The 23,931-nt window shown below is 41.7% G+C and overlaps 1 protein-coding gene across 11 annotated transcripts; it reads left to right on the top strand.

Moving 5' to 3' along the window:
- The first annotated feature begins 34 nt into the window (after positions 1–34).
- LOC108095159 (RING finger protein nhl-1) lies at positions 35–23,683 on the top strand. Of its 11 annotated transcripts, XM_017196110.1 has the most exons (14): positions 35–390; positions 2,490–2,580; positions 6,646–6,786; positions 7,829–7,964; positions 9,694–9,836; positions 10,074–11,366; positions 13,206–13,220; positions 14,741–15,441; positions 18,644–18,922; positions 19,967–20,761; positions 22,168–22,327; positions 22,693–22,833; positions 23,061–23,137; positions 23,217–23,683. In XM_017196110.1, exons 3-14 carry the CDS (start codon positions 6,652–6,654, stop codon positions 23,428–23,430), a joined length of 4,089 nt encoding a protein of 1,362 aa, XP_017051599.1. In that variant the 5' UTR covers positions 35–390; positions 2,490–2,580; positions 6,646–6,651; the 3' UTR covers positions 23,431–23,683. The 11 variants fall into 11 exon arrangements, with proteins under 11 accessions (XP_017051599.1, XP_017051601.1, XP_017051600.1 ...); XM_017196112.1 differs by lacking the exon at positions 13,206–13,220 and having other exon boundaries at positions 10,074–11,330; XM_017196111.1 differs by lacking the exon at positions 13,206–13,220.
- Positions 23,684–23,931: the final 248 nt, after the last annotated feature.

Here is a 23,931-nt window from a genome sequence, read left to right as displayed (position 1 = left end):
AACGGACCGAGAGTCAAGCGGAGAAAAACATTCATTTTCATTTCTGGCACGCTCGCGAGTGGACGTGCGGACCGATTCGCCGATAATACCTATAGCCCGGTTCGATACCAATCCCCCTATATATATATATATATATACCCATATAGTGTATATAGAAAGGTGCTAAGATCTGTCCAAAGATCTTTCACCTGTCGCGCGGTGCGTGAGGGTGCGGTTAAAAGCCAAAAAAGCACCAGTAATCGCGACGCGAGTGTAAGTTTAATCCAAGGAAATTACACATCGAGCGACAGTTTGAAAGTGAAGCCAGTGAAAGTCCTTTTGCCGCCAAGGCATGCGAATAAATTTGCAAAAGTTACGCGAACCATCAGCAAATAGGAGAAACCAACGCAAGTGAGTCGGGCGGGGTATTACATCCTCATTTTAAACCCGTTTTTGGAAACGCATTCAAATGGAGATGAGCTCGGCGCCTTCAATGGCAGCTGATTATGTAAAAAAAAACCAGAAAATAAAACGAGAGAAAAGGCGTGAGAATCCGGCGAGAGAAGGAGCTCATGAAAATGTCACCTGGCTGACAATTCAGTTTTCCCAGCAGCCCGCAAACACTCCCACACTTCCCGCAATCGTGAAAAGCTGTCAAAATTATTTTCATCGTCTTCAGCTTCGCGTTCAAAATTTATTAACACATTTTGACATAATCATGTATAGAAATGTATGTAGATGAGGATCTATTGGATACCGTTGGGTGTGCGTACGTGTGTGTGTGCATAGCTCATCAAAAAGTATGGCAATAATTTGCCCACACACAAACACTCACACACACACATACAAACACAGAGACAGACGCACATTGCTCATACGCCGCGTTGCTGCCTTATTTTTAGTTCGATTCAATCAGCGACATTTTCAGAGATTTTCTATTTCCATTTGTGCTGTTTGTGTTTGTCTTTTGCCCGCTGCCCGCTTATCATTGATTGCTTTGTTTGCTTTCTGTTTTCTGTTTTCGGTTTCGGTTTTGCTTGTTCTCGCTCCTTCTTTGTATCCCTCCGCTTGGAATGTTTGTGGTTCGCTTCTTGTATTTATTTTCATTTTCACACCTCGCACACAAAACATTTAATTTCTCGTTTCGAAATACAAAAATAATGCGGAAGATTAAGTGAGAGAGCGGTGTGGGATTGAATTTATGAGCCGCCTGAAAGTAGGCAACAATTTTCCCCCGTTTTCCTTTTAGCCTTATTGTGGGCACTCGTATTTTTTTCGCATTTCCATCTCTCTCATTTCGGCCCACCACCCCCAACGACCCATTCACCCATCCTTTGCTCTTTTCGAGAGTGCTTCAGCTTGGCGGAAGTTCAAGGTCGGTGCCTGCTTTAAAGAAGTGCCATTGCAGTTTTCTGCAATAGATACTCACTTAAACTAGTTTTGATTTGGGTGCTCGAATTTACGGACCAACTCTCAAAACTTAGATTAAATCGACCTTTTCGCAAGATAACTGGTAATACAGCTTACATTGTATAGTTTTTGTTTTCGAAAATACTTAACTAATCATTAAACATGATGTCTGCTCAAACATGATGTGTTTAAAATGTTCATTTAAAGTTCAGAAAAGTAATGAATGAAATATGCATTTAACTTTTAATGAAGCGAAAAATATTGCCTTGGTACATATTGTGCGTACACTCACCTTAACTTTAAAAAACAATTACTTCTTTATTCCTTTATATTATATTTAACTAATAATAAGTCCGCAAAGTCTGAAAATCTTTGTATTCTTTTTGCTTGTGCAACAAAGTTTCAGTAACCTTATAGCTTATAGTTTTATAAATTCGTAAAATATTTAACTGCAAGTACCAGTAGCTTCAAAAGTATTATTTTTCTCTGTGTTTTATATATCGAGAATTCCAATAAGGGAGTTCGTATGTAATCGTGTCATTATAGTTTCGGAAATTGGTTTTCCATTGTTTTATTGTTTCTGTTAATTGGAAGCAACTTCGCTTCCAGTGCCGTGAGTTAATTGAATTGATCTACTTTCGAAGCGAGATGTTCGTTCCACCTGCCCATTCATTAACCTGGTCAAGTGTGTGCAGCCAAGGAGCTTATCTGTGACAGTGCACAATACGCGAACCTTAAGCGCATTCCGGACTTCATTACCTTTTATCATTACCTTTCACCACCCACGACGGCCCACCTTCATCATTATTTTGCTTACCGCAGCCTTTGAGGCCGTGTAATTAAGTTGGCATCATGCGGCTTATGTGCAGCGTGTTAATGGCCAGGTAAATGGCTGTTCGACCTCATCTCTCTCATTTTAGCGAAATCGATCTGACCATTAAATGTTGACCGATTCAATTGATGTCGCCATCGCGTCTCTCATTTCGATTTGTTTCCTGTTGAACAGCGGCCAAGAGCTCTCAATCGATTAATCATCAAATTTGGCACTGCAAACTCTCTTACCTTTAAAATCTTTTTCCTTTTGATTTTTTTGCTTTCAGCCAGCAGAGTTAACAGCCAAAGGAACAGGCCCCGTTCAAGGGCGCCTCGGATACCTTAGTAAAAGAAAAAGAAAAAACAGCAGTAGTAACCGTAAGTAATAGCTGCTGAAATTGGAACGTCACAATACTTTGTAGTTTAAAGTTTTCCTTTTGGGAGTGCGAGGTTTTCTCTGCTAAAATTTCAAAAAGTTTCGATTGCATCTGCTCCTCTGTCTGCTTCGTTTATTTATAGCCCAAAAATACTGTGCAGTTCTTTTTTTGGCCAAGGAGTGCAGACTGCAGTCTGTGAATTCCGGGCTAGTGAGTTTCTATTTTCAGTGCATTCCCAGAAGGGAGATGTGCATATATCTTCAGTATAGAACCAAAGAAACGGAGTTCTGACCTTGAGAAGCGTGCACAGGAAAAATACCTTAGAAATCGGATAGTTTGAAAATGGGAATGAAATTTGGAAGAAGTGAAAAAGTTTGCAGCTGTTTCAGTTAATAAAAATACATTAAACTGTTTAAGGAGTTTCAATGTTCTTATTTCTATATGAAAACCCAATAAATTAATTAAAATTTATTATGTATTTTAAAAAACCTATCGAAAAGCCTTTACTAAATAATTAATGTAAATTAGTAGGTACATAGGTTTGTTTTGTAGCTTTCTGAGGTAATTAAAAATTTAAATAAAGTGCTATCCTTTATTTTTTGATAGAAGTGGTATCTTCCCAATTAGTACTGCGGTTAACTAGTTAGCAGAGCAGAGGGATTCGTGGGGGGCGCGGCGAATTCGAGCGATGCTCGCTCCAATTTTCAATGAAATTTATTTTTAGGGCTCGTTACAGCGAGATACACAAAGCACACAAATAGCTCAGCAATGGGATATAGATGGAAAATGCCGGCGTGCGTTCGAATAAGAAAACCAGCTCAGTTGATGACGTCAAGAGAGTGCGTACATGTATTTATGTGTACGAAAGTAATTTGGGATAAGCCAATAAGTAGCCGATGTCCAGGTCCAAGGCGAGAAGTGAGAACTCCATTTCGAAGTCACATGCAGGGCGAAGTACTCATTTGTATCTTTGTATCTCATTAATGGACTGCAGCCACAGATACACACGCATGGTGCCAAGAATATATTTTTGCGTTGGTCTTGCGATCGCGCATTTTGTTTTGTTTCACTCTCTCTCGCCTGACGATATACATAAAGTATCCGCAGATACACAGCAAAATTGGGAGAGAATGCGGCGGATTGTATATATTTAAAATATTGTAGACTGCTCATGTGCTTGGCAATTTTCACTTGCCTTCAGTCGCTTTTTACATTTCCAATCGAATTCTACAAGGCGCGTTGCCCAGCAAAAATTTAAAGAGCCAAAAAAAAAAAAATATAAAAAGAAACAATTCAAACGAAATCGTACCGAATTAGATATATATTTGAAAGTAAAGTAAGGCGAACGGAAATCGATTGATTGTATACATTTAATGAAAGTGCCCAAAACGAGTTGGAAACGATTGAGTTTTAAGGATTCTCGCATTGCCAAACCAATTGCATTTTATGATTGCCTTCGAGTGCCGCTTTGACAGCAACAGCAAGGATTGCCAAACAGTTTTCCATTTCTATTGGTGAGTCGGGTTGTGGTCATCATTTTCTTTTTTGGATTTCTGTTCAGCTGCGGCTGACCCAAATTTCATCGAATTCATTTCAATTTATTTGTGTTGATTTCAATTTTCAGTGCTTTGCGTTGATGATTTTCTGTCACAAACTGTCAACAGCGCGAAAAGTTTGACCCATTTCGGCTTTTTCTTTTCGCCAAAAAACTTACCGAGGGTCAAGTGTGTGCGTGTGTGTGTGTGGGTGTGTGTGTTTCCGTTTCCTCTTGGCCATTAACTGCTTCCTGTCGCATAACACGACTTAATTTTAACCCCCCTCAAGGTTAATGGTTTTCTCGGCGATTCTTTCTGTAAACAAAACATTGAACAACTGTCGCCATCAATCTGGCATTTGAATGAAAACAAAGAGCAGTGCGAAAATTCAGGGAAAACCAGAAAACACAACTTTCTGCTTCAAGAGCATTTCAGATTTTCACGGATAATTGGTTTGGTATTTCGGAAAATTACTCACTCTGCTGCCTGCGAATGCATTCAGCAATGTATGTATGCCAGTACTTTTGGGGGGGAGGATTTCTTTCAGCAACCCTGGCCAAATGACCTCCCTACGCTTACCCGTTTAAACTAAATGCAAAAGTGGGCGGTGGGTTTCAGTTGGTTATGGCGGTTTTCGGTGGCTTCCATTATGCTGGCGAGCAGCTTTTGCTATTCATTTTAATCCTTTCAGCAGCGATTCACAAATGCAATGGCTAAATTAGATTCGCCACACACACTGCACTCCGCTCGAAACCAAAAAAAGACCTCAACTTTCTAAAAGACCACCCTCTTTCCTTTATTCAGTACGCACAATTTGAGCGAGCGACACAATTTCTATTCAATTTGATTTTAAGCGCATTTTCCAGTTAATTGCACTTCGTTCGCATATGTTGGTAAGCTTTTACATATATACGTTTTATGCGATATCATCATTGTGAACTTTTGGCCGCATTAAATTGATGCTTTAAATATCCGAAACCAAACCAAACCAAACCAAAGCAAACCAAACACGACAATAATGGCAAAGAGGCGCACGACAATTAGCGGTGGATATTATGGACATGGAGCACAGATTCCATGGCTATATCCTCCCACATTTAGCGTTTATTTACGAGCAGGAAGTGCGCATTGGTTCGAATTTGTGCGCGACACACGCGGCGTATACGCGATGCATATTGCCAGCAACTGCGAAATCGTATTTATATTTATACTTCATATACGTGGCTGGCTTTCTGCTGCCTTTCTTCCCTCTTAATACGAAATGTGTGTCATTTTTATTATTAAAATCTCAACTGTGGCCAGCAATGTTCCCTTTTCCATAAGGAAGGCGAATGTGAGAAAGATATTACAGAGTCTTAAAACATGTTGCAAGTAGCTTATGAAATTGTGCAATGGGAACTGCTTTACATATACGATTTCAGATTTATCGCCTCTGTAAAATTTACTCGAAAAGTGCTGCCTCTTTGAAATATTTTATAACGTTATTTGTTTTATTTACATTTTTGAAATACTTTATATAAATATAGCAATGACCAATATGCTTATAGTTTTTGTGTAAACTTTTGATAGGGAAAACGACTACAATTAAACATAACTTTATGCATTTAAACTAATACAAAAATATAATAATAATTGACGTTTTTTTCCAATGTTATGAAAATGTAAACATAATAAAGTAGACAAACGTATGCTTGAATATACACAATCATTATTATTAAACCCAAATAGAAGGAAAATATTTTTCTTTTAACGTCATGACTATTATAAACATTTTTAAAGTTCATTTAATGTCAATGAATTTTGGCAACTACCGGAAATGCATCACACAGATTAAGTAAATCATGCTTCCAGTTTCTCATTGTAATCTAGGAATAATAGAAAGTCTTTCAGCTGTTTTAACTTAAACCATACTTCATAGAACAATGTATGTTTCCATTAAAAAGCATAAATGCTGAATAAGATTTAAATAATGGTTGACTTGAAGTGCACCGAAATTGGAGACACATGTAGCTTTCCGAACTCTCATATCTCAGCGTCGCTTTCCTCGGCTTTCATTTGCTGATGAGGTCGATTGGAGGGAAGGAAAAACATCTGATACTGTTGAGTATCTTGGGTTCGTCTAAATAAACTTGTTAGAGCCGCTTTTAATGAAGCAGCCATAAGCAGATTTGTGGCTTAGTGTATTTACCCGGGCCAAATGAAGTCGGCTCGCGACTTACGACAACGAAACGGTCAATTTATTGTATGACTTTTGGGTTCTGGCTGTGGGTCCTGTGTTGTGTGTTCATTCAAATGCACGAATTTCGTGGCAATCGGATTTTTCCCGTTTTTTTTATTCGTATTTGGGCGCAGCTTACCGCCTGACAGACGGTCGGTCTGTCGTCTTATGATGAGCTTAGGCTGGGGTGGGAGTCCTGAATTTATAATGATATGAATATCAAATTGACAGCGCTTTTGCGGTATAATCGAATCAGGTCTAATGACTGTTTTGCATTTGATTCCCGTCCCTTTTTTTCTTTTTTTCATGTCAGTGAGCCATGGAGCAATTCGAGCAGCTTCTGACGTGCTGCGTCTGCCTGGACAGGTACCGCATCCCCAAGCTGCTGCCATGCCAGCACTCCTTCTGCATGGAGCCCTGCATGGAGGGACTGGTCGACTATGTGCGCCGGCAGGTAAGGCGATCATCATTAATCATCCCACTGTGCGACTGCACGTAGCTTACGGCCCCATTGTGTGAGTGCGGCAATTTGGTTAATGCCGCCGACGTCACACATCACTGATGTACACTGCGAACAATTGGTAGAAGAATTTAAATATACAGAAACTCGAAAATGAATATATTTGAAAATTTATGTTCTTCTCGCTTAATCTTATTAGAGATATTTTTAACAATTAATTATATACCGATTTAATTCAGATGAAGATTTTTTATGGCAATTACATTAAATTTTAAGAAAATACTAATCCTGATAGTAAAATTAATAGTGATTTTCCCTTCAGTGTATCTGCTTAACTAAAAATCTCACAAGGGAAATGATACAAAAAAAATGATGGGTGGAAAAACAAAAAGGCGCCCAACAAGACGCCCCCGAAAATGTTGTATTTATCTTTCTGCTCTCGGCGCATTTGCGTAGATATCTTGTTGAAAAATTATATAGAAAGGCATGGATATATGTAGGCTCGAATAAACCCACAAGTATACGAAAGTGTGTATCTGTGTGCTGCGCTACTTATAGAGCGCCCATGTCTGCATGTATTTATAAATTTTGTTTTGGCTTTTAGCCAGCGCCACGCAAATAATTGGTAAGCATTTTCATTGTGTTGGCCAAACTCAAGAAAAAAAACCTAAAAAGCATGGTTGTAAAGGGAGAGGGTTCGCGAGTTGCAATACCTGTCATGCGAAACGAAAAGCAACAAGATTAAATTGATCTTTGTGGCAAGAGAAAACTGACAGAAGATGAAAAGCGCACTCAAGATGCCTTCACATGCAACTAACGAAATGTGATAGGTTTTTAAAGTTGCGAACAGCTCAATGAAGTTTAAGTTATACTAGAAACGGTTAGTGAACAAAATCAAATCGGATTATTAGCGTTAAGTTAATAAACAGTAAAGAAACATTCTTAATTGCATTTGCTTCTAAGAAATTTATTTAATCATCGCCTCAAGCTAAATTTATCTTCTAAACTAATGAAAACATTTCTGCGAATCACGTAGGTAAAATGCCCGGAATGTCGTGCCGAACACCGGATACCCTACAATGGAGTGCAGGCCTTTCCCACGAACGTCACCCTGCAAAGGTTTTTGGAGCTGCACATCGAAATCACCGGCGAACTGCCCGATCCCACATCAGGTAAAAATTTTTGACATTTTAAATTTTAATGGCTTAAAAAGCAAACGTTTGCCCTTTGGGAATGAAAATCCAATATAAGCTTGCAAATTCCGAACGAATAAAACTGTTTGTTAAACGTCAAAGGGCAAATAACAAATTTATTAATAAAAAGTATTGCCATGTAATCATTGATGTAACTTTAATTAAATTTCACTAAAAACGGAAAGCAGAAAATGTTGGGAATTCCGTTGAAAAACAAAGGCCGAAAAAGTACCATTTGCCATTATGTTTGGCTTTCCAATTAAAAAGTCAGGCACTCTCGCCATCTGATAGCAATTAAAACTAAGCAAAGCCAAATTGATTTCGTTTGAGCAATTTGCATTTGGCCCCAACTAAAATGTGGTTTTACCTCCTTCTTGGAATGACTACGCAATTCTTTCAGGGAAAACTTGATAGTCGTAAGTAAATATGCAAATTGCTTGCAACTTTTGAGCTGCAATCAGGATCAAGTGTGAGTTAATAAGGCAGACAAAGCTCTTGGATTTAACTATCGCACAGAAAGAAAATAAATTCGAAAAAGATTTATTATTAAATAAAGATATAGAAAAGTTAAGAGGAATGTTAGGATAGCAGATTTAAATATTTTATTATGAGTACATTAACGTTTAGTTGTGAACCCTTAATTGAGTAAAATGTTAAAAAAATGTATTTTTTTTGACAAAATTTAAATTGTTCTTTCTGTGCATCCGAAACAAATTTTTCCTTTTGCCTCCCAAAATTCCTGGGCTATGCAAATGTGTGAAACAAAGGAATCCTTTTCGTGTTATGGATATAGCAAGGACAACGAGCTCTGGTACAACTTTCATGTGGCATTTGCAAATTCACTTTTCCATATGATTACACGAGAAAATACAGAAGCCAACTATTGGCATAAAGCATTCCCTTCAACCTCCCGCCAGTTTGTTGTGGAGCTGGAAAAGCTGGGAAAGCCACTGAGGAGTGTTCATCAAGGCATTGCCAATGCCAGCAATTGATGCAGAAAAGTTTACTTTTTCAAGCTGTGACTGTGCAGCAGCAACGACGTCTTCTTCGCCATGTTTGCATTGTAGCCCCATTGCTGAGGCTCGTTATTTGCATTGCCCCGGCAATGGCAAAGGCATCCCATCGTCAACGAGCCAAAGGATCCTTTGCCAAGGGATGTGACACACATAAAACGGTGGGCACACGGAAAGAATCTTTTGAGTCTTGAATCAATCAGCATTAAAATAATAACATATTATATAATATGAAAATGATTGAAAAAACTTATTTTTAAAAGATTTTATTCTTTTTTTTTGTAACCAAGATTTTTTTACAACTTAATCGCCGAGTACATATTTTATTATTTTCTCCAAAATCTCGAACATAAGATTTTCTCACGATGCAAAGATTTGCACACGAGTCTAGCTGCATAACTGGCGCTTAGGTGCAGTTGATTTCGTGCTCTTGAAATCGCATTAGTGAATACAACAGACATGCGCCCCGACATCCTTGCCCCGCTGAACTAGGTATCCCCGACTAGGTATCCCCGTCATGTGGCAAGACATTGTTGCCAAGAGTGCAAATTGATGAGCTGCTGCTGTCGGCATACTTGACATTTTATTGTCCAACTCAAGCAGGAAGGAAGTCATTTGAGGGGCCTTCCAAATGGAAGTGTGTTTTTTGGCTGCCAGCACTGATTAATAATTGCTTCCCCTCTGTCCGCTTGCAGGACAAATTATGGAGCGATGCGGCGTTTGCTCGGAAAAGGCCTATCTGTCCCACTGTGCACACTGCGAGAAAAAGATCTGCGAGGACTGCAAGAGCGCCCACATGGACATTCTGCGTCGCGAGATCACGCGATTTAACTCACAGGTAAGAAAATATATCCATTTTAGTTTAAATATAAATAAGTTGGTAATACTATAAACCCAAATATATCTTAGCTAACTAATACAAAAAATTTAAGCTGAGCAATCAGACTTCAATTATTAAAGTACTAACTGGCAAAGTTAGCGTTAAGTAATCCCGTTTTAGTTTTTCATTTGATGGAATATTTATTATTATTAAAGTTAATAAACTTTTATTGATCTTTAACTCTTTTCTAACCAGATCCGTCGCAGTTTGCACCGACTGCAGGACTCGCTGGCGATCATCGAGAAGAACACGATGAGCCTGCAGACGAACGCGATCAGTGTGACGGAGGAGATCGACGAGATCTACCAGCGGATCACGAAGGCCATCAAGGATCGTTCCGACCAGCTGAAGGGCGAAATCGATCGTTATCTTGCTGTGGAGCTGCGCAACCTGACCACCTTGAAGGAGAATCTCGATCTGGAGATCACGAACATCAGCAGCAACTGCGACACGGTGGACAAGTACATGAACGAAACAGTCGATTGGGATGACTGCGAGCTGATGGACACCAAGGAGATCTTCCTGAAGACGGTGGAGTTCCTGCGTCACTTTGAGTACGAGAATAACGACTACAGTCGCCGGGTGAGGTTCTTGGTCTCGATCGATCCCAATCAACTGGTGATGAACCTGGCCACCTTTGGTGACCTCAACATAGCACCCCATTCAACACCGAGTGGCGGTTCGGTGAGCAGTTCCCATTTGGCACCACCAAGTGCTTTGCAACCGGGACTGATGCGATCGAAGAGTGATCACCGCTTGGCCACCCAGTTCCGCCAGCAGGAGGAGCGAAGTGGTTACAATGATGAACCCGTTCTGGGCGGTCGGAAATTCGGTGAACGCCCGCAACGCAGCGCCACCCACGCGAATAACGATCGCTATGGTCGCGGTGGAGATTACGATTACGAGAACGACTACGAGAACGAGGGCTCTTCGGGCAGGGCGGGCAAGTCGTCCCGCTTCCGCTCGAGATTCGTACGCTCCCACCAGAACGACGACTCCGACAGCGAGCAGCAACAGCAGCAGCGGCAGCAGGAGCTCAAGGAGCGCAAGGATCGCGTTCTGGACAGCGAGGATGTGTCGCGCGGCCAGCTGAGTGGCATCATCCGATTGAGCGACTGCTCGCGAGTTGTCCAGCGATTGGCCGATATTGGCAAGGAGAAGAAGGAGAAGAAATCCGATGCGGCGGCAGCAGCTCAAGCGGCCGTTCAAGCCGCCATTCAAGCCCAAAAGGCCGCCATGCAGCGACAGCAGCAGAAGAATCAGCAGACGGCCGCCGACGAGGAAGAATTGGCACGTCAGAAGCGCAAGAATGCGGCAGCTACTTCGGCGGCATCGGGAGCGGCCACATCGAGCTCAAGCGGTGGCGACACCGCCGCCGATCAGCGAGTGACGGCCCTGAAGAATCGAGGTGGCGAAGAGAGCGATGGGAGCTCCAATCAGGCGGCGTCTCCAGTGCGTAACAGTGCCGCATCGACGACGCGAGCCGAGGTAAGTGTGAATGAGGCAAATACAGAAGAAGAAGGCGTGGCCAATGACAGCAGTGACAGCGAAGAAGAAGTTGAAGAGGAAGGGGAGGAGGAGGAGGAGGAGGAGGAGGAGGAGGAGGAGGAGGAGGAGGAAGAAGAATCAGCAGGGGAAGGGGTAGAACAGGTGGAGGAACCTTCAGTGGGTGTGGTAGAAGAGGCTTCAAGAGAAGTTCTTAATCTACCAGAAAAGGCTTCGAAAGCCACTTCTTCGAAAGTTCCCGAAGAAGAAGAATACTCTTCCGAATACGAGGAAGTAACGGCCAACGAAGAGAGTGAAGAAGAAGAAGAAGCTGAAGAAAAGCCAGATAGAACAGCTCAAACAGAAACCCAAAATCCACCTGTGATCAATGTATTGCCACCGGAAAATGATATTTCTCCAAAAGCTGAAGAAAGTTCAGTCGATCACATAAGCAATGAGCAACCTCTGGAAGAAACCGATAAATCTATCGAAGAAAGTGCCAAAGAAGAGGAGGAAGAAGAATACACTGAAGAAGAGGTAGAGGTCACAGATGAAGACGAAGAGGAAGATTGAGATTGTTAAACAGAAGAAGTTAATGAAAATATTACATTTTCACACGTTGCAGAAGGGATAAAAGGGGTAGCACTGAAAAGTAACTGAACGATTAGGAAGTATAAGGCAATTATATTCGCTTTAAGCAATTAGGTTAGTAAAACTGATTAAAGTATATGGGAAAGCCTAAGCAATACAAATAATTCCTAAAATATGGACGTAATAAGTGTAATTAGTCAAAAATAAAGGGATTTACTTACCCTCTTTAGCTGAATACCTACTTAAACTTAATATTTAACATTAATACACACAATGTTCCTCTGCCACTTATGTATCTTGGGGTTGGGTTTTGAGTTATGAGATATGTATGTCAACTTAACAAGATTACGTAAACATTTTAGGAAAACAATTTCTTGCTGCTTCAGTTAGACAACTTCAAAGTTACAAGTTGCGTTGTAGAATATATAAAGGTGAAATCGCTGTCACTGTGGCCTGGCTCAGTATTTTACCCTTGTGTTTTTGCAAAATCCCGCCAAAAGAACTTAAAACAATAATTGCGTATACGCCATGTGTGCTTCGTTCTTTATTTGTGCTCCATCGTTCACACTTCCCCTCCGCTCCGTAAGTGTTCTCCTCTTTTTCTTTGTCAATCCAGTCGAGAGAGCAACTTAACTTAACTGTTACCGTTTATTGTTACTTTTACTGTTAATCTTACCTAACCAAAACCATTTACCCGGAACTTGTCCCATTTTCGTTTTCGTTTTTATTTACTTTGATTTACCTACCTGGTTTTTTCTGTTCATGTTATTTTATGTGTACGTGTACGTTAAGTTCATGTCTTTATTTGATTTACTCTGATTGTTTTTATTATTTCCATTTGGTTTACTTACGTTTATTGTCTTGTGAGCGCCTTTCACCTAATGCTGTTTTGGGTCAGAACCTTTGTTCCCCGACTGCTATAAATAATCCGAATGCACGGCACGGCAAAGTTTCGACCCAAAACTCGGACATCAGAATTGTACAATATTGTATACAAATATATGGATATATATTTAGATTTTTATTTATGTAGTTTAACATCCTTTACCTTATCGTTAGTTAGAGACTGCACAAAAGTTAAAGCGAATAAAGCAACCAGAAATTACGAAATTCCTTTGATGTAACAAGTATTTTCTTTCGATTCTTTCTGTTTCTCCCTTTCTCTCTCTCTCTCTCTCTCTCTATCTATCTATATCTATCTCTATCTTTATGTTTATATCTACATATCGCTGCGAATCTTTCTCTTGCAAGTGGACAAACGATGTGGTAGTGATGTTAATTTGCTTAAATGTTACTAAATTTCTTTGGCAAATGCTGTCAAGCTGAATAAACCGCAGACCCTGATCAACAAAGCGACATTCCTCTCATTTTCTCTCTATATTCTCTCTCTTTTCTCATAATTTCGAATACTTTTTATGCCATTCTTTATTTTTTCGCTGCCGTTTTGTTGGTTTACAATTTCTGATGTCCGCTGTAAATATTTCTGTTGTGTATGTATTTCTTTACTCTCTGCCCAATTTTCCCACCCCCACTCCCTCCATTTCCACAACTTCCCCCGCCCCCTTTGCGACTGTCATGCATTCACACATTGTTGCCACACCCCCGCCCACCATCAAGGAAAAAACACAGCAGACAGAGACGGGTTCAATGGCGAAAATTTCGCCATCATGCGAATGTCAGCGATGCGGCTGCTTCCGTCAGTTTGACAATGTTTCCAGCTGTCCGTGTGTGTGTGTGCGTGTGTATTGTATCTGTGTGAATGACTAAACCACACACTATATAGGGTATGTATGTATATAAAGTGGGATGCCTGTGCGGTATTGACATATGCACAGTTGCTGCATATTTGTCTTGTTTTTGGCATTTACCGAATGGGAATAGGAAAAGGTTGTCTGATCAATTAGGGCCACATCAAAGGGAGTGGATGAAATATCATATCTAATGAAAAGGGTCGGATGCCGGGCATTTATTATTTCCCAGAATTTTACGACTTACTTTGTTTGGATCTGGAAGCTACTGCTTGTTATTATGCTGCATAAAGTCATAAATATTAGAAGAGGAAGCTTTAGTCTGCAAAATAAAGTAGGAGAACAAAGGAAAAATTACAAGAGTTATTTTACTGATTCCTAACAAGTAAAACATCCCATCGAAAAGTAGGGATATGTGGCTCGTAAATTGAATAGCATATATATATTTTTTTTAAAGCATGCTTGTGCTTATACTACATTAAAAATATTATTTGGTAGGGATTAATAAAAACCCAACTCACTAGTTTGCCTTTTAGATTACATTAAATATTCTGAATGTTGGTTGACTTGAACTGAATTTGTTTAATTTATACTTAATAAAGATTAATGGGGTTGTACTATAGTAAAACAAGAATTTTGACTAAAAAAGTATCATCAAACTAAGCTTAGAAAATAACTAATTAATTCACATATGTACATTTCCCCATATCAATCTTATAAGTAACAAAATAACATTCAATGGTAATCAATAAGACACCAAAACAAACAGGAAGCTCTAAGCCTAATGGAACCTTCCCTCATGAATTTGTAATAGCCAATGCTCTCTTTTTCATCAGAAACCCAACCACCATCCACCACTTATCAGAAATTCCCATATCAGCATCGCCATCTCTATTTCTCTATATCTTAATCTCTATATATTTTGCATCTGCATCGCATTCGTTACTCGTTCCGTCGCTTGCCAACACCGAAATTGAACTAACTCAGAACGCCAGCGCCACAGACTCTGATGCAACTCCCACTCCTACAATCCAACAGTCGAAGCCGCCCGTTTCCGCTCAAGTGGCAGCGGTGAAGAAGACCCAGCGATCCGGAAGCAGCGATAGTAGTGCCTCCACCGAAAGCTCGGCAAGTTCGGCGGCAGCAGCAGCGGCCGTGGCAGCCACATCCTCAGCAGCGGCGACACCTGCCACAACCGGTGGCAGCAGCAACTCCACAAGCCAAAATGCCAAGGCGCCCAGTTCGTCCAGGTACTCCACGGCCAGAGATGCCACGGCTGTGCCGGAAAAGAAACCCTTCGTCAGCCGCTTCCTGCCGCAACATAGTACCGCCAATGCCTCAAATGGATCGGCGGACAAGAAGAAGGCGGAGTCGAGCTCCAGCAGCGAGGAGGAGACCAGCTCGGAGTCCGATTCGGAATCGGAGCCGGAGACCAAGGCCAAGACAAGTGCCACCAGCAGTGCCACCACCAGCAAATCCACGCCCAGCAGCGCGGCAAGTTCCACCACGGCGGCGAGTAGTTCCACCTCCGGTGGATCCTACAGGGATCGCTTGGAGGCAAGGAGGGCTTCCCGAGATGATAGCTCCTCGACGGCAGCGGGACGGAGCAGCTATGCCACGCCCTCGAGCAGCGGTTATGGAAGTGGCAGCGGTACCAGCAGCGGACGCACCCGCGCGGTACCCGCGCCCCATCACGCGAGCGAGAGCGAAGATCGCTATGGAAGCGGCACAGGCAGCAGGTATTTCCACCCACCCAACCACTTGAAAAAAAAAAATGAAAACGGTTCAGCGTTTTTCCGTTATTATGTAGTTCCTATTACCAAACTAATTTGCATGGCTAATGAGGCGAGCGGAACAGATAATTTAAAAAAAAGAAAAAACACACACATATGTTTTAATCTGCATAGAAGATTAATAGCATTGTTTTCTACACGTTTTAAAAAATTTATAGTTCTTCCTTCAGCAATTAAAAATACTTATTTAAATCCAATATTCCAACAGGTAAACAACTATCTTAAAATTCGTTACACTTAAAAGAACAACATTTCGCTGTTATAGAAAAGTAAATCTTTTTGAAATATTTTCCGTTTTTTAAATGGAACCTAGTTCCATTTTTAAATTTCCTGCTAATTTAAAGAAAAAAGTAAGACATGATTCTAAAATCGTGTGAGGCAAAGTCAGAAAATTAAATTCATTATTTACATGCCAATTCACAGTTTATTTAGTTTAATTGCCTGCACTAAATAATTCGGGAGTGTAAAGTCGTAAAATTCAATCTATGTTTTTCGAATCTCTAGAGAATTGTGTGAGCTTGTTTTTCTCTGTGTGATAGCTTAGTAGCTACCGCTCTTTAATGTAACGATACGGATACATATCTGATGAGCATGGCATATAAATTGTGTATGTCAAATATTGCAGCTCTGTAATTTGTTTTCCTCGTTTTCCGCCGCACTAATTGAATTACCTGTAAAAAACACGGCCTGCAATTAATTTATAATCTTAATTAGGTACACATTTGCACACACGACTGCAGAGTGGCTTTAATCGATATGCCTAATGGATGATTGCGTTTGGTTTGGTTTGGTTTGAATTGGTTTCACAACGAGTTTCGATTTAATGTGTGCTTTCTAAGAGTATCTTTTGTATCCATATTGTATCTCACCGCTGCAGCTTTGTGCAATTGCTCCGTGCCGGCATTAACATGGCATTGGCCACTTTGTTGCTCGTCCGCCTCGTGTGGCGTCTAATTGTCAAGTTCATAACCTTTACATAGCAAACGACACAGCAGCGAATACCAAACAGCAAACACCACACAACACACAATACAACACACAATCCTTGGATAGGTAAACACACAGTACACACAGTTCTATCACTCTCTTTCTCTTTGTGTTCTCTATACGATGATCTTTGCAGTGCACTGCCCTTTAGCATACCGTACATAAGCAGACCCAGCCGGGCTCGTTACCGCAAGCGACTTGCCGATGTCTAGCCCGATTACTGTACCATATACTATATGCCATCCAATACTATATGCGAATCTCAGGCCAACACACGACTCGAATTCAATGGAATTCATACATAGTTCAATTGTTTGTTAACCCATAACGATGAATGAGTTCTGAAATCCCCAACAACAACAAAAAACCCCCGCGTGCCTAACCCACTAAGCCAACTCATGTTAAAACGAGTGCTTAACCCTATTGATTAAATATTTGATTTGAATGTTCGCTGAAAATAAAATTGAACAAGTTCGCCGTTGAGTACTCGGAGTCACCTTCAATGGGCAAATAGAGTCGTGATGATGGTGCCTTTCAAAGAGCCACTCAAAGGGCTGGAAATTAACTTTACTTCTCCGACCATTCGTCCGTCCCGTCCGTCATTTCGTCTGGTTTTCTGTTTTTCCGCCTTTATGTCTCTCTGTCAATACCCTTTTCAAAGGGATCAATGCCGCCCCGCTTCAGGCCCGATGCGAGTCCTTTGTGCCAGGGCGACAAAAACTTCTTTAATTTTACTTCTGCACGACAACAAATACCGAGAACCCTTTTACCCCTTTGCAACAAATCTAGCGTAATGTAATTACAACAGCCCCGTCCGCCAATTTCGCACTCCGTCCTGCTCGCACTTAATCACGCTCACTCGCTCGCACTCCAAGTTAGCCGGAACAATGCGATAAATTGGTATTTGCTATCAGTCCGAGTGCCAGCATATATATTCTCCAGAAGTCCATCAGTCAGTCTGTTTATCACTGGCGTATTTGTTTTAGGTGTTTGCTTACTGAAACTGGAGCTGGATTTATGCTTTACACGAGAAAGCCGGAGATTCCAACTGCATAAATTTCATTTTTAATGGGGAAACTTAGAGCCGGGTAGATTGTTTTTTTACCAGAGATGTCTAAGAAGTAGCTAAACAAATCAAAGTTAAACGTTGTTGCCACCTACCTTTTTAAGTTATTTGAAACAAAAACAAAAAGGAATGTGTATAGTAATCAAGATAATTTCCTTAAACCAGATACATACATTTCTGATACTGCATGTGTTCATAATGTTTAAGATACTTTTAAATAAATAAGTTAATCGTTTAATTTTTGCCAGCAGGTATCGAATGGTCGTCGCTTTCGACCATGTATAACATCCACTTGTTTAAGCTGAGTTTTATCGTTGGCAATTAAGCTGTGTAAACAGATATGCAGTGGCAATTTTCGTCATTTTGTTTTTGTTTTTTGGAAAATCGAGCAGCGGTAAAAAGTGTTGCCTGCTTTTGTGGGCCACCAATGATGCTGCCTGTTGCTTTTGCTTTATTTGGCCCATTTGCGCCGTGTTACTGTACTTGTACTCACCTAGATTTAAGCATTTAATTTATGTTCTTTTTTCGTGCCTCGGTACTCGTTGGTCTTTTTGTAGTAGTTGTTGCTTTTCGTGTTTCTTAACCCGCCCAACCACCACCACCTACCAGCTACCAACTACCAACTACCACCTACCAACACAAACACAAAAACACACAACCAGACACACAGACACGGACGCCTATTGGCGCCATAATTTCACGTACTTAACCGAACTTTTCCCAACTACTTTATTTAACTTTCGATAATGCGAAATGTGAATTTAATTAGAAACTTTCTGCTCGGGCTTGCTATATATTTTAATGGAATTTAATGGCTAATAAATGTGACCTACACTCACAGGAACAGACGCGGACCTAAGCCAGTTAAAAGTTAGTTAATTAAGCGGTGGTTGTTCCAGGGATTAAGGGATTAAATTGAAAAAACGAGAAATGAGACACACAGCAACAGCTACGGCAAATAAAACGAAGTCATTATGCTTATCAAGTATTTTAAAATATGTTTTAAAAATATAAACAGAACACCCAAGAGCGTAGAGCAAACCAAACCAAACTAGAACCAATACCAAAAACCGAACCGAATCAACATTTTTGCAGCTACACAAGCCGCTTTCTAAACAAGAGCAAGAGCAGCGCCATAGTAACGCAACCCTCGCTATCCACGCCCACCGCCTCCTTCGATGAGGACGCCACCGGAACCGGCGACGATTCGGACAGTCGCTATGGAACGGGCCGCTCCAGGTACTTGGCCATGAAGGAGCGCAGGACTCGGTTGGCAAGAAGCCGCTCCTCCCATCAGTTTGGCAACGAGGACGAGGATCTGGACGAGCCGGTGTCCCCCACCACGGTCTCGCCGTCCGCTTATCTGGCCTCAAGGTGCGCGTGAGACACCAGATCTTTCAGCTATATCTCCCCCCCAAAAATCTTTCGCCCTGTAGTTTGTACATATACTATATATACAGGTTATGTCGGCTGTACATATATATCGAAATGATCTTCCCTCGATAGTTTATTGTCGTGCGCTGGGCGCTTTCATTGTGCGTGTGTGCTGTCCCCCGGTTTTATATTTTTTTCTACCTCTTAAATTTAAATTTACTTTTAAATTTGGTTTTATCGTTTTTTATATACATTTTTGAGTTGAGTTTCTGTGCGTGCCACGTCCGAAGTTCGCCAAGTTTCGTTCTCGTTTATGTTGCACTCTACACTAATTCAACTTTTGGATTTACTTTTTGTTTCTTATGATTTTTGTAACTTTTGGTTCTTATTAGTCATTTGTGGTTAAGGAAAAACAAAATTCTGCGCGTTTTCAAATTAACCGAAATTAACCGGAAATCAACCAAGAAGTTGGCCCCTTCTCCAAATCTCTCTGTACATTCGCAGCACTAGATTCATGCACTATTTCCATTTCGTTCAGAAAACTGAGAAATTGGGATTATATAAGTTGTAAGCTCAATTTAATAATTTTGGAATTCAGGATAAAGACAGCTGCATACAACCTTTTTTATTTCCAAGTAAATTATTACTATTTTATTTAATATTCAATTTGATTTGAAGAGTCTTGAAAAATTTTTAGTAGTTCGTATGCATTACCTTTAAATAACTTTAAACAAAATATTTTTTAAACTCAAAAATATTAAATGTTAAATATCAATACTTATTTGATAGGTAAATTGAAAAAATGTATTTTCAGATCTTATCCTTTATAGTTGTCTAAAATGTAAAATTAATTATTATCGAAATTATTTGTAAATTGGAAAAATTAAGATAGAGTATCCTTTTCCTGATCCCAATATATCTTTTTTCTCAGTTAGAAGCGTCTCATAACTTTCAAGGCTTGTAGAAGCACTCCATTCCGTTCCATTTCACTCCATCCCCGCGGGCTCGTCCCCGAAGTCATTGGCTAATTATGTGTCCTTGCAGGTACAGCGGCTATGGCAGCAGCGACCTCTCCCGCAGCCGCTCGTCGCACGCTCTGAAATCGCGCGACAACTCCCCGATCACCGATCGCGGAGCGGGATCGTCGCGGTCCGGCGGCCTGGGCTCCGGCAGCTCGGCGACGGACAGCAAGGACGGCGAGGCCTTGAGCTCGTGGGCACGGTACCTGAAGAACAAGTACGGTAACAAGGGCAGCAAGGACTCGGCCGTCAGCAGTGGCAGTGGCGCACGCGACGCGCACGCCGCCGGTTCGACGCCATCATCATCATCGACGGCGGCGTCGTCGTCGCATGCGCACGGCTACGGCAGCGGTGCGAGCGGCACGGGCGGACGCAGCACCGCCAGCGAGGTGTCGCGCCGACTCAGCCTGGGGCTGCCACTGCGGCAGGCCAACGAGTTGGCATCCTCCGACGATGACGGGTCAAAAAACGGGCTAGGCTCCCCTACGTCCCCTACGGTAGCAGCAGCAGCGGCAGCAGCCGGTATAACCGGAGCGGCAGGTACTATCCCTAAACAGGTGTACCTGCGCAAGCGCCAGCAGCTCTTCCAGCTGGGGGGCCGGGGGAGCGAGCCCGGATCCTTCACATGGCCACGTGGCCTGGCCGTCGGCCCCGACAACAGCATCGTTGTCGCCGACTCCAGCAACCATCGTGTCCAGGTCTTCGACTCCAACGGCATCTTCGTCAAGGAGTTCGGCGAGTACGGCAACGGCGAGGGCGAGTTCGACTGCCTCGCCGGCGTGGCCGTTAACCGCATCGGCCAGTACATCATAGCCGATAGGTGAGTAGAGGGATCGAAACGATATATCATGATTTAAAGTATACTCTTAAGAAGCCACTATAATAATTGAAGTTTTTTTAATTTTGTTTATATTTAATATCATAAAAACCAAAGGTAATTTTTTAACACTTCTAATTCGACTTTAGATTTTAGTTTATTCTGAAGGATAATATTTGAGGGTAAGACGTTAATAGTTGTTTAGCCAGATTATAATTTAAAAGCATTTAAGGCTTTAAATAATTGAGCGTTTTACCGATCAGCTTTATCTCCTTTCAACATTAAGTACGCCCCATATTTGTAGGGTAAAAAAGGTTACACCAAAACAGTATTACAAGCATTAAACAAATGGTTTACAGTAGCTCACCTAGGAGGGGTATAAAAAAAGTAAAAAATTGATATAGGCTACTTGGGACGGTGAAAAAGTTATCGCCGAGTGGGTGCGCATCTGCTGGCGGTCAGTCTGCGTTTTAATTAAGTCGAAACAAAGGCGCATGATTAATTCCCGGGCCCAGGCTCCGCCTCTAATTGGCAGGGCTAAGCGCATAATAGCCGCGTTAATGAGAAACATGTGCCGGGTCAGTCGGGCGGAGTGTGGGGCTTTTTGGCGCTCCTGCACATGTTATCTGCAACCTTTTTACGAGTGTTCCCGGCTCCAAACTCCAAGTCCTCCGGCAGTCGCTGTCATTGTTTGACGCAAAATCTCGTTAAGCACCCAGAGCCCGAGGGCATCCTCATTGTGTGAGTCAACTTTGATTTTGCACGTTAAGCGGCTTAGGTCTAAGCCCAACACCACCCACGAATCCCTCCCCCAAACAACCAACACCCAGCCAGCCAACAACATACAACCTGCAACGTACAATCCACGAACCAAATCCGACAGCACACACCCAACACCTTGGAATGCCAAGACGTCGCGCTTTGGCCTGCGACCCGCGAATCTTCTTTCAGGGACCCGTAATGAGATCTCCCTCGGCTCCGGTTCACAATTAACGGGGGAATCTGCCGATTTGATGGCCCTATAAATTGGCCCGTCCACTTACAGTAAAAAAAAAGGGAAACAGAATAAGAGTGCCACGTAATTTAAAGTCTCAAAAGATATATAAATAATATAATCTAATGTAGGTTACGCATGTTGTGAGTTTGTGTTAGTTTGAATTTAAGTTCAATGTTTTATGAATACTTAAAAAGTTCAAATTTAAGAAAGCAATATGGGAAAATCTAAAACGTAAACAAAGATTTTTAAACTCGAGAATAAATTAAAAACTTTGCAATAAAATAATAAATGTTTAAATAGGGTTTTTCCTTATAAAATATGAATTTAATATAGTTTACTATATATTTGTTGTCCTTTAATGAAACCTTAATGACCTTTTGCCGATGTGCATGCTCTTCCTTCTCGATTGCAGATACAATCATCGCATACAAGTACTCGATCCGCAAGGACGATTCCTGCGCGCCTTCGGTTCGCAGGGCACCGCAGATGGCAAATTCAATTATCCTTGGGGCGTAACAACCGATGCACTCGGCTTCATTTACGTGTGCGATAAGGAGAACCACAGAGTGCAGGTGAGGTTGTGAGGGAGGGGATAGCCCCATTTGGGCAACCATCGGCAGCCTTTTTCAGTCCGCACACCCCTTTTCTTCAATCTCGATTTGCATGCAAATATTTATATACTCAGTGGGGCACGTGGGGAGTTTTGGGCCCGAGTCTTGCCCAATTTGTCACACTCGAGCTGCACCACCCGGCTCTTTATGCCGGAGCAGCAATTTTCATGGGCTTAACTGGATATATAAAATATATGCATATAGTATAATGTGAAAGAGAGAGCGAGCGAGTTTTTGTGTACTCTGTGCATGGTCCATCCTTGCGAGTGCTCCTTTCAGTGCCCATTTCAATTTGCAAACTTATATCGAATATTCGCATTCGTCAGGTTTTCCAATCCGATGGTTCCTTCGTTGGCAAATTCGGTTCCTGCGGCCGTGGCGAGGGACAACTTGAGCATCCGCATTATATAGCCGTATCGAACACGAATCGTGTGATTGTTTCCGATTCGAATAACCACAGGATTCAGGTGAGCCAATACCCCCTCCCCAATTTCCCCCTTTTCCCCCTTTTCCCCATTTCCCTCGATTCCCTCGGCCTTTCATGCCTGTCTGGCCATGTGAACAATTTTAATTAAAATATGCTCACCATCGAGATTCGTGCGCAATTTATTTGACCTTCCTCCACCTTCCGCTGTCACCTTTTCCGTAACCGTAACCGTAACCGTATTCCGTATGCTGCTATCCGTATCCGCAGATTTTCGACGTGAACGGCAAAGTCCTCTCAACGGTGGGCGGCGAGGGTTCCGACGACGGCCAGTTCAAGTTTCCACGGTAAGCAAATCGAATTACCATTTTTAATTGACAAAGTGTTAACTGGGACGCTTTCGTTTGATTTTATTTCAATATACAGCGGTGTGGCTGTGGATGATCAGGGTTATATATTCGTGGCCGATTCGGGCAACAACCGCATACAGATCTTCAATCCGGACGGCAGCTTCCTGAAGACCTTCGGTTCCTGGGGCTCCGGCGATTCGGAGTTCAAAGGACTCGAGGGCGTGGCCATCATGTCGAACGGCAATATTTTGGTCTGCGATCGCGAGAATCATCGTGTCCAAGTCTTCTGATCAGAGAACCCTGGAAAACCCAAGGAAAACCCATTGCATTATCTCATCATTATTTCGTTTTTAATTTGTCTTTAATTATTATTTGTTACAAAGTGCCAAAGCAATTATTGTCTCTATTTCTACGCCTAGAAATTGTGTCAATTAGCCATGAGGAAGCAGGAGAAAAAAATCGAAAAACTTTTTGTTAAACCAGAGCGAAAAAAAAGAAACCTTTTGAATAAAAAAAAGCTAAAACTCGTCAGAGTTTGAGTGAACGAAAAGTTCTTTTCCTTTCGGTATATACGTATCTATTTTGAATGGGGGCCCAACTGTTTATTGCTGCATTCAAGTATTCCCTAATTGAGATTTATCTGCGTGCAGCCCAACAATTTCCAAATCTGCCGCTCACAGTCCTCAGTTTTCCTGCCCCCGGGCACTTTATTAAATTAAGATGTTCTGTGCCAGCAAATTGGAAACTTTTTTCGGAGCTTTTCGCATAAACTATTTGCCTCCAACTGCCAG

The sequence above is a fragment of the Drosophila ficusphila genome, unplaced genomic scaffold (genome assembly GCF_018152265.1).
Source record: "Drosophila ficusphila isolate 14025-0441.05 unplaced genomic scaffold, ASM1815226v1 contig_414, whole genome shotgun sequence".
NCBI lineage: Eukaryota > Metazoa > Arthropoda > Insecta > Diptera > Drosophilidae > Drosophila > Drosophila ficusphila.
The sequence above is the reverse complement of the archived record's forward strand: the minus strand, read 5'-3'. Positions and strand labels throughout refer to the sequence as shown.

Coding starts and splice junctions, on each gene's coding strand:
- LOC108095159 (XM_017196109.1), top strand. CDS start 6,652: ATGGAGCAATTCGAGCAGCTTCTGACGTGCTGCGTCTGCCTGGACAGG. Junction 6,787..7,828: donor TCGACTATGTGCGCCGGCAG/GTAAGGCGATCA, acceptor CGAATCACGTAG/GTAAAATGCCCGGAATGTCG. Junction 9,837..10,073: donor TCACGCGATTTAACTCACAG/GTAAGAAAATAT, acceptor TTTTCTAACCAG/ATCCGTCGCAGTTTGCACCG.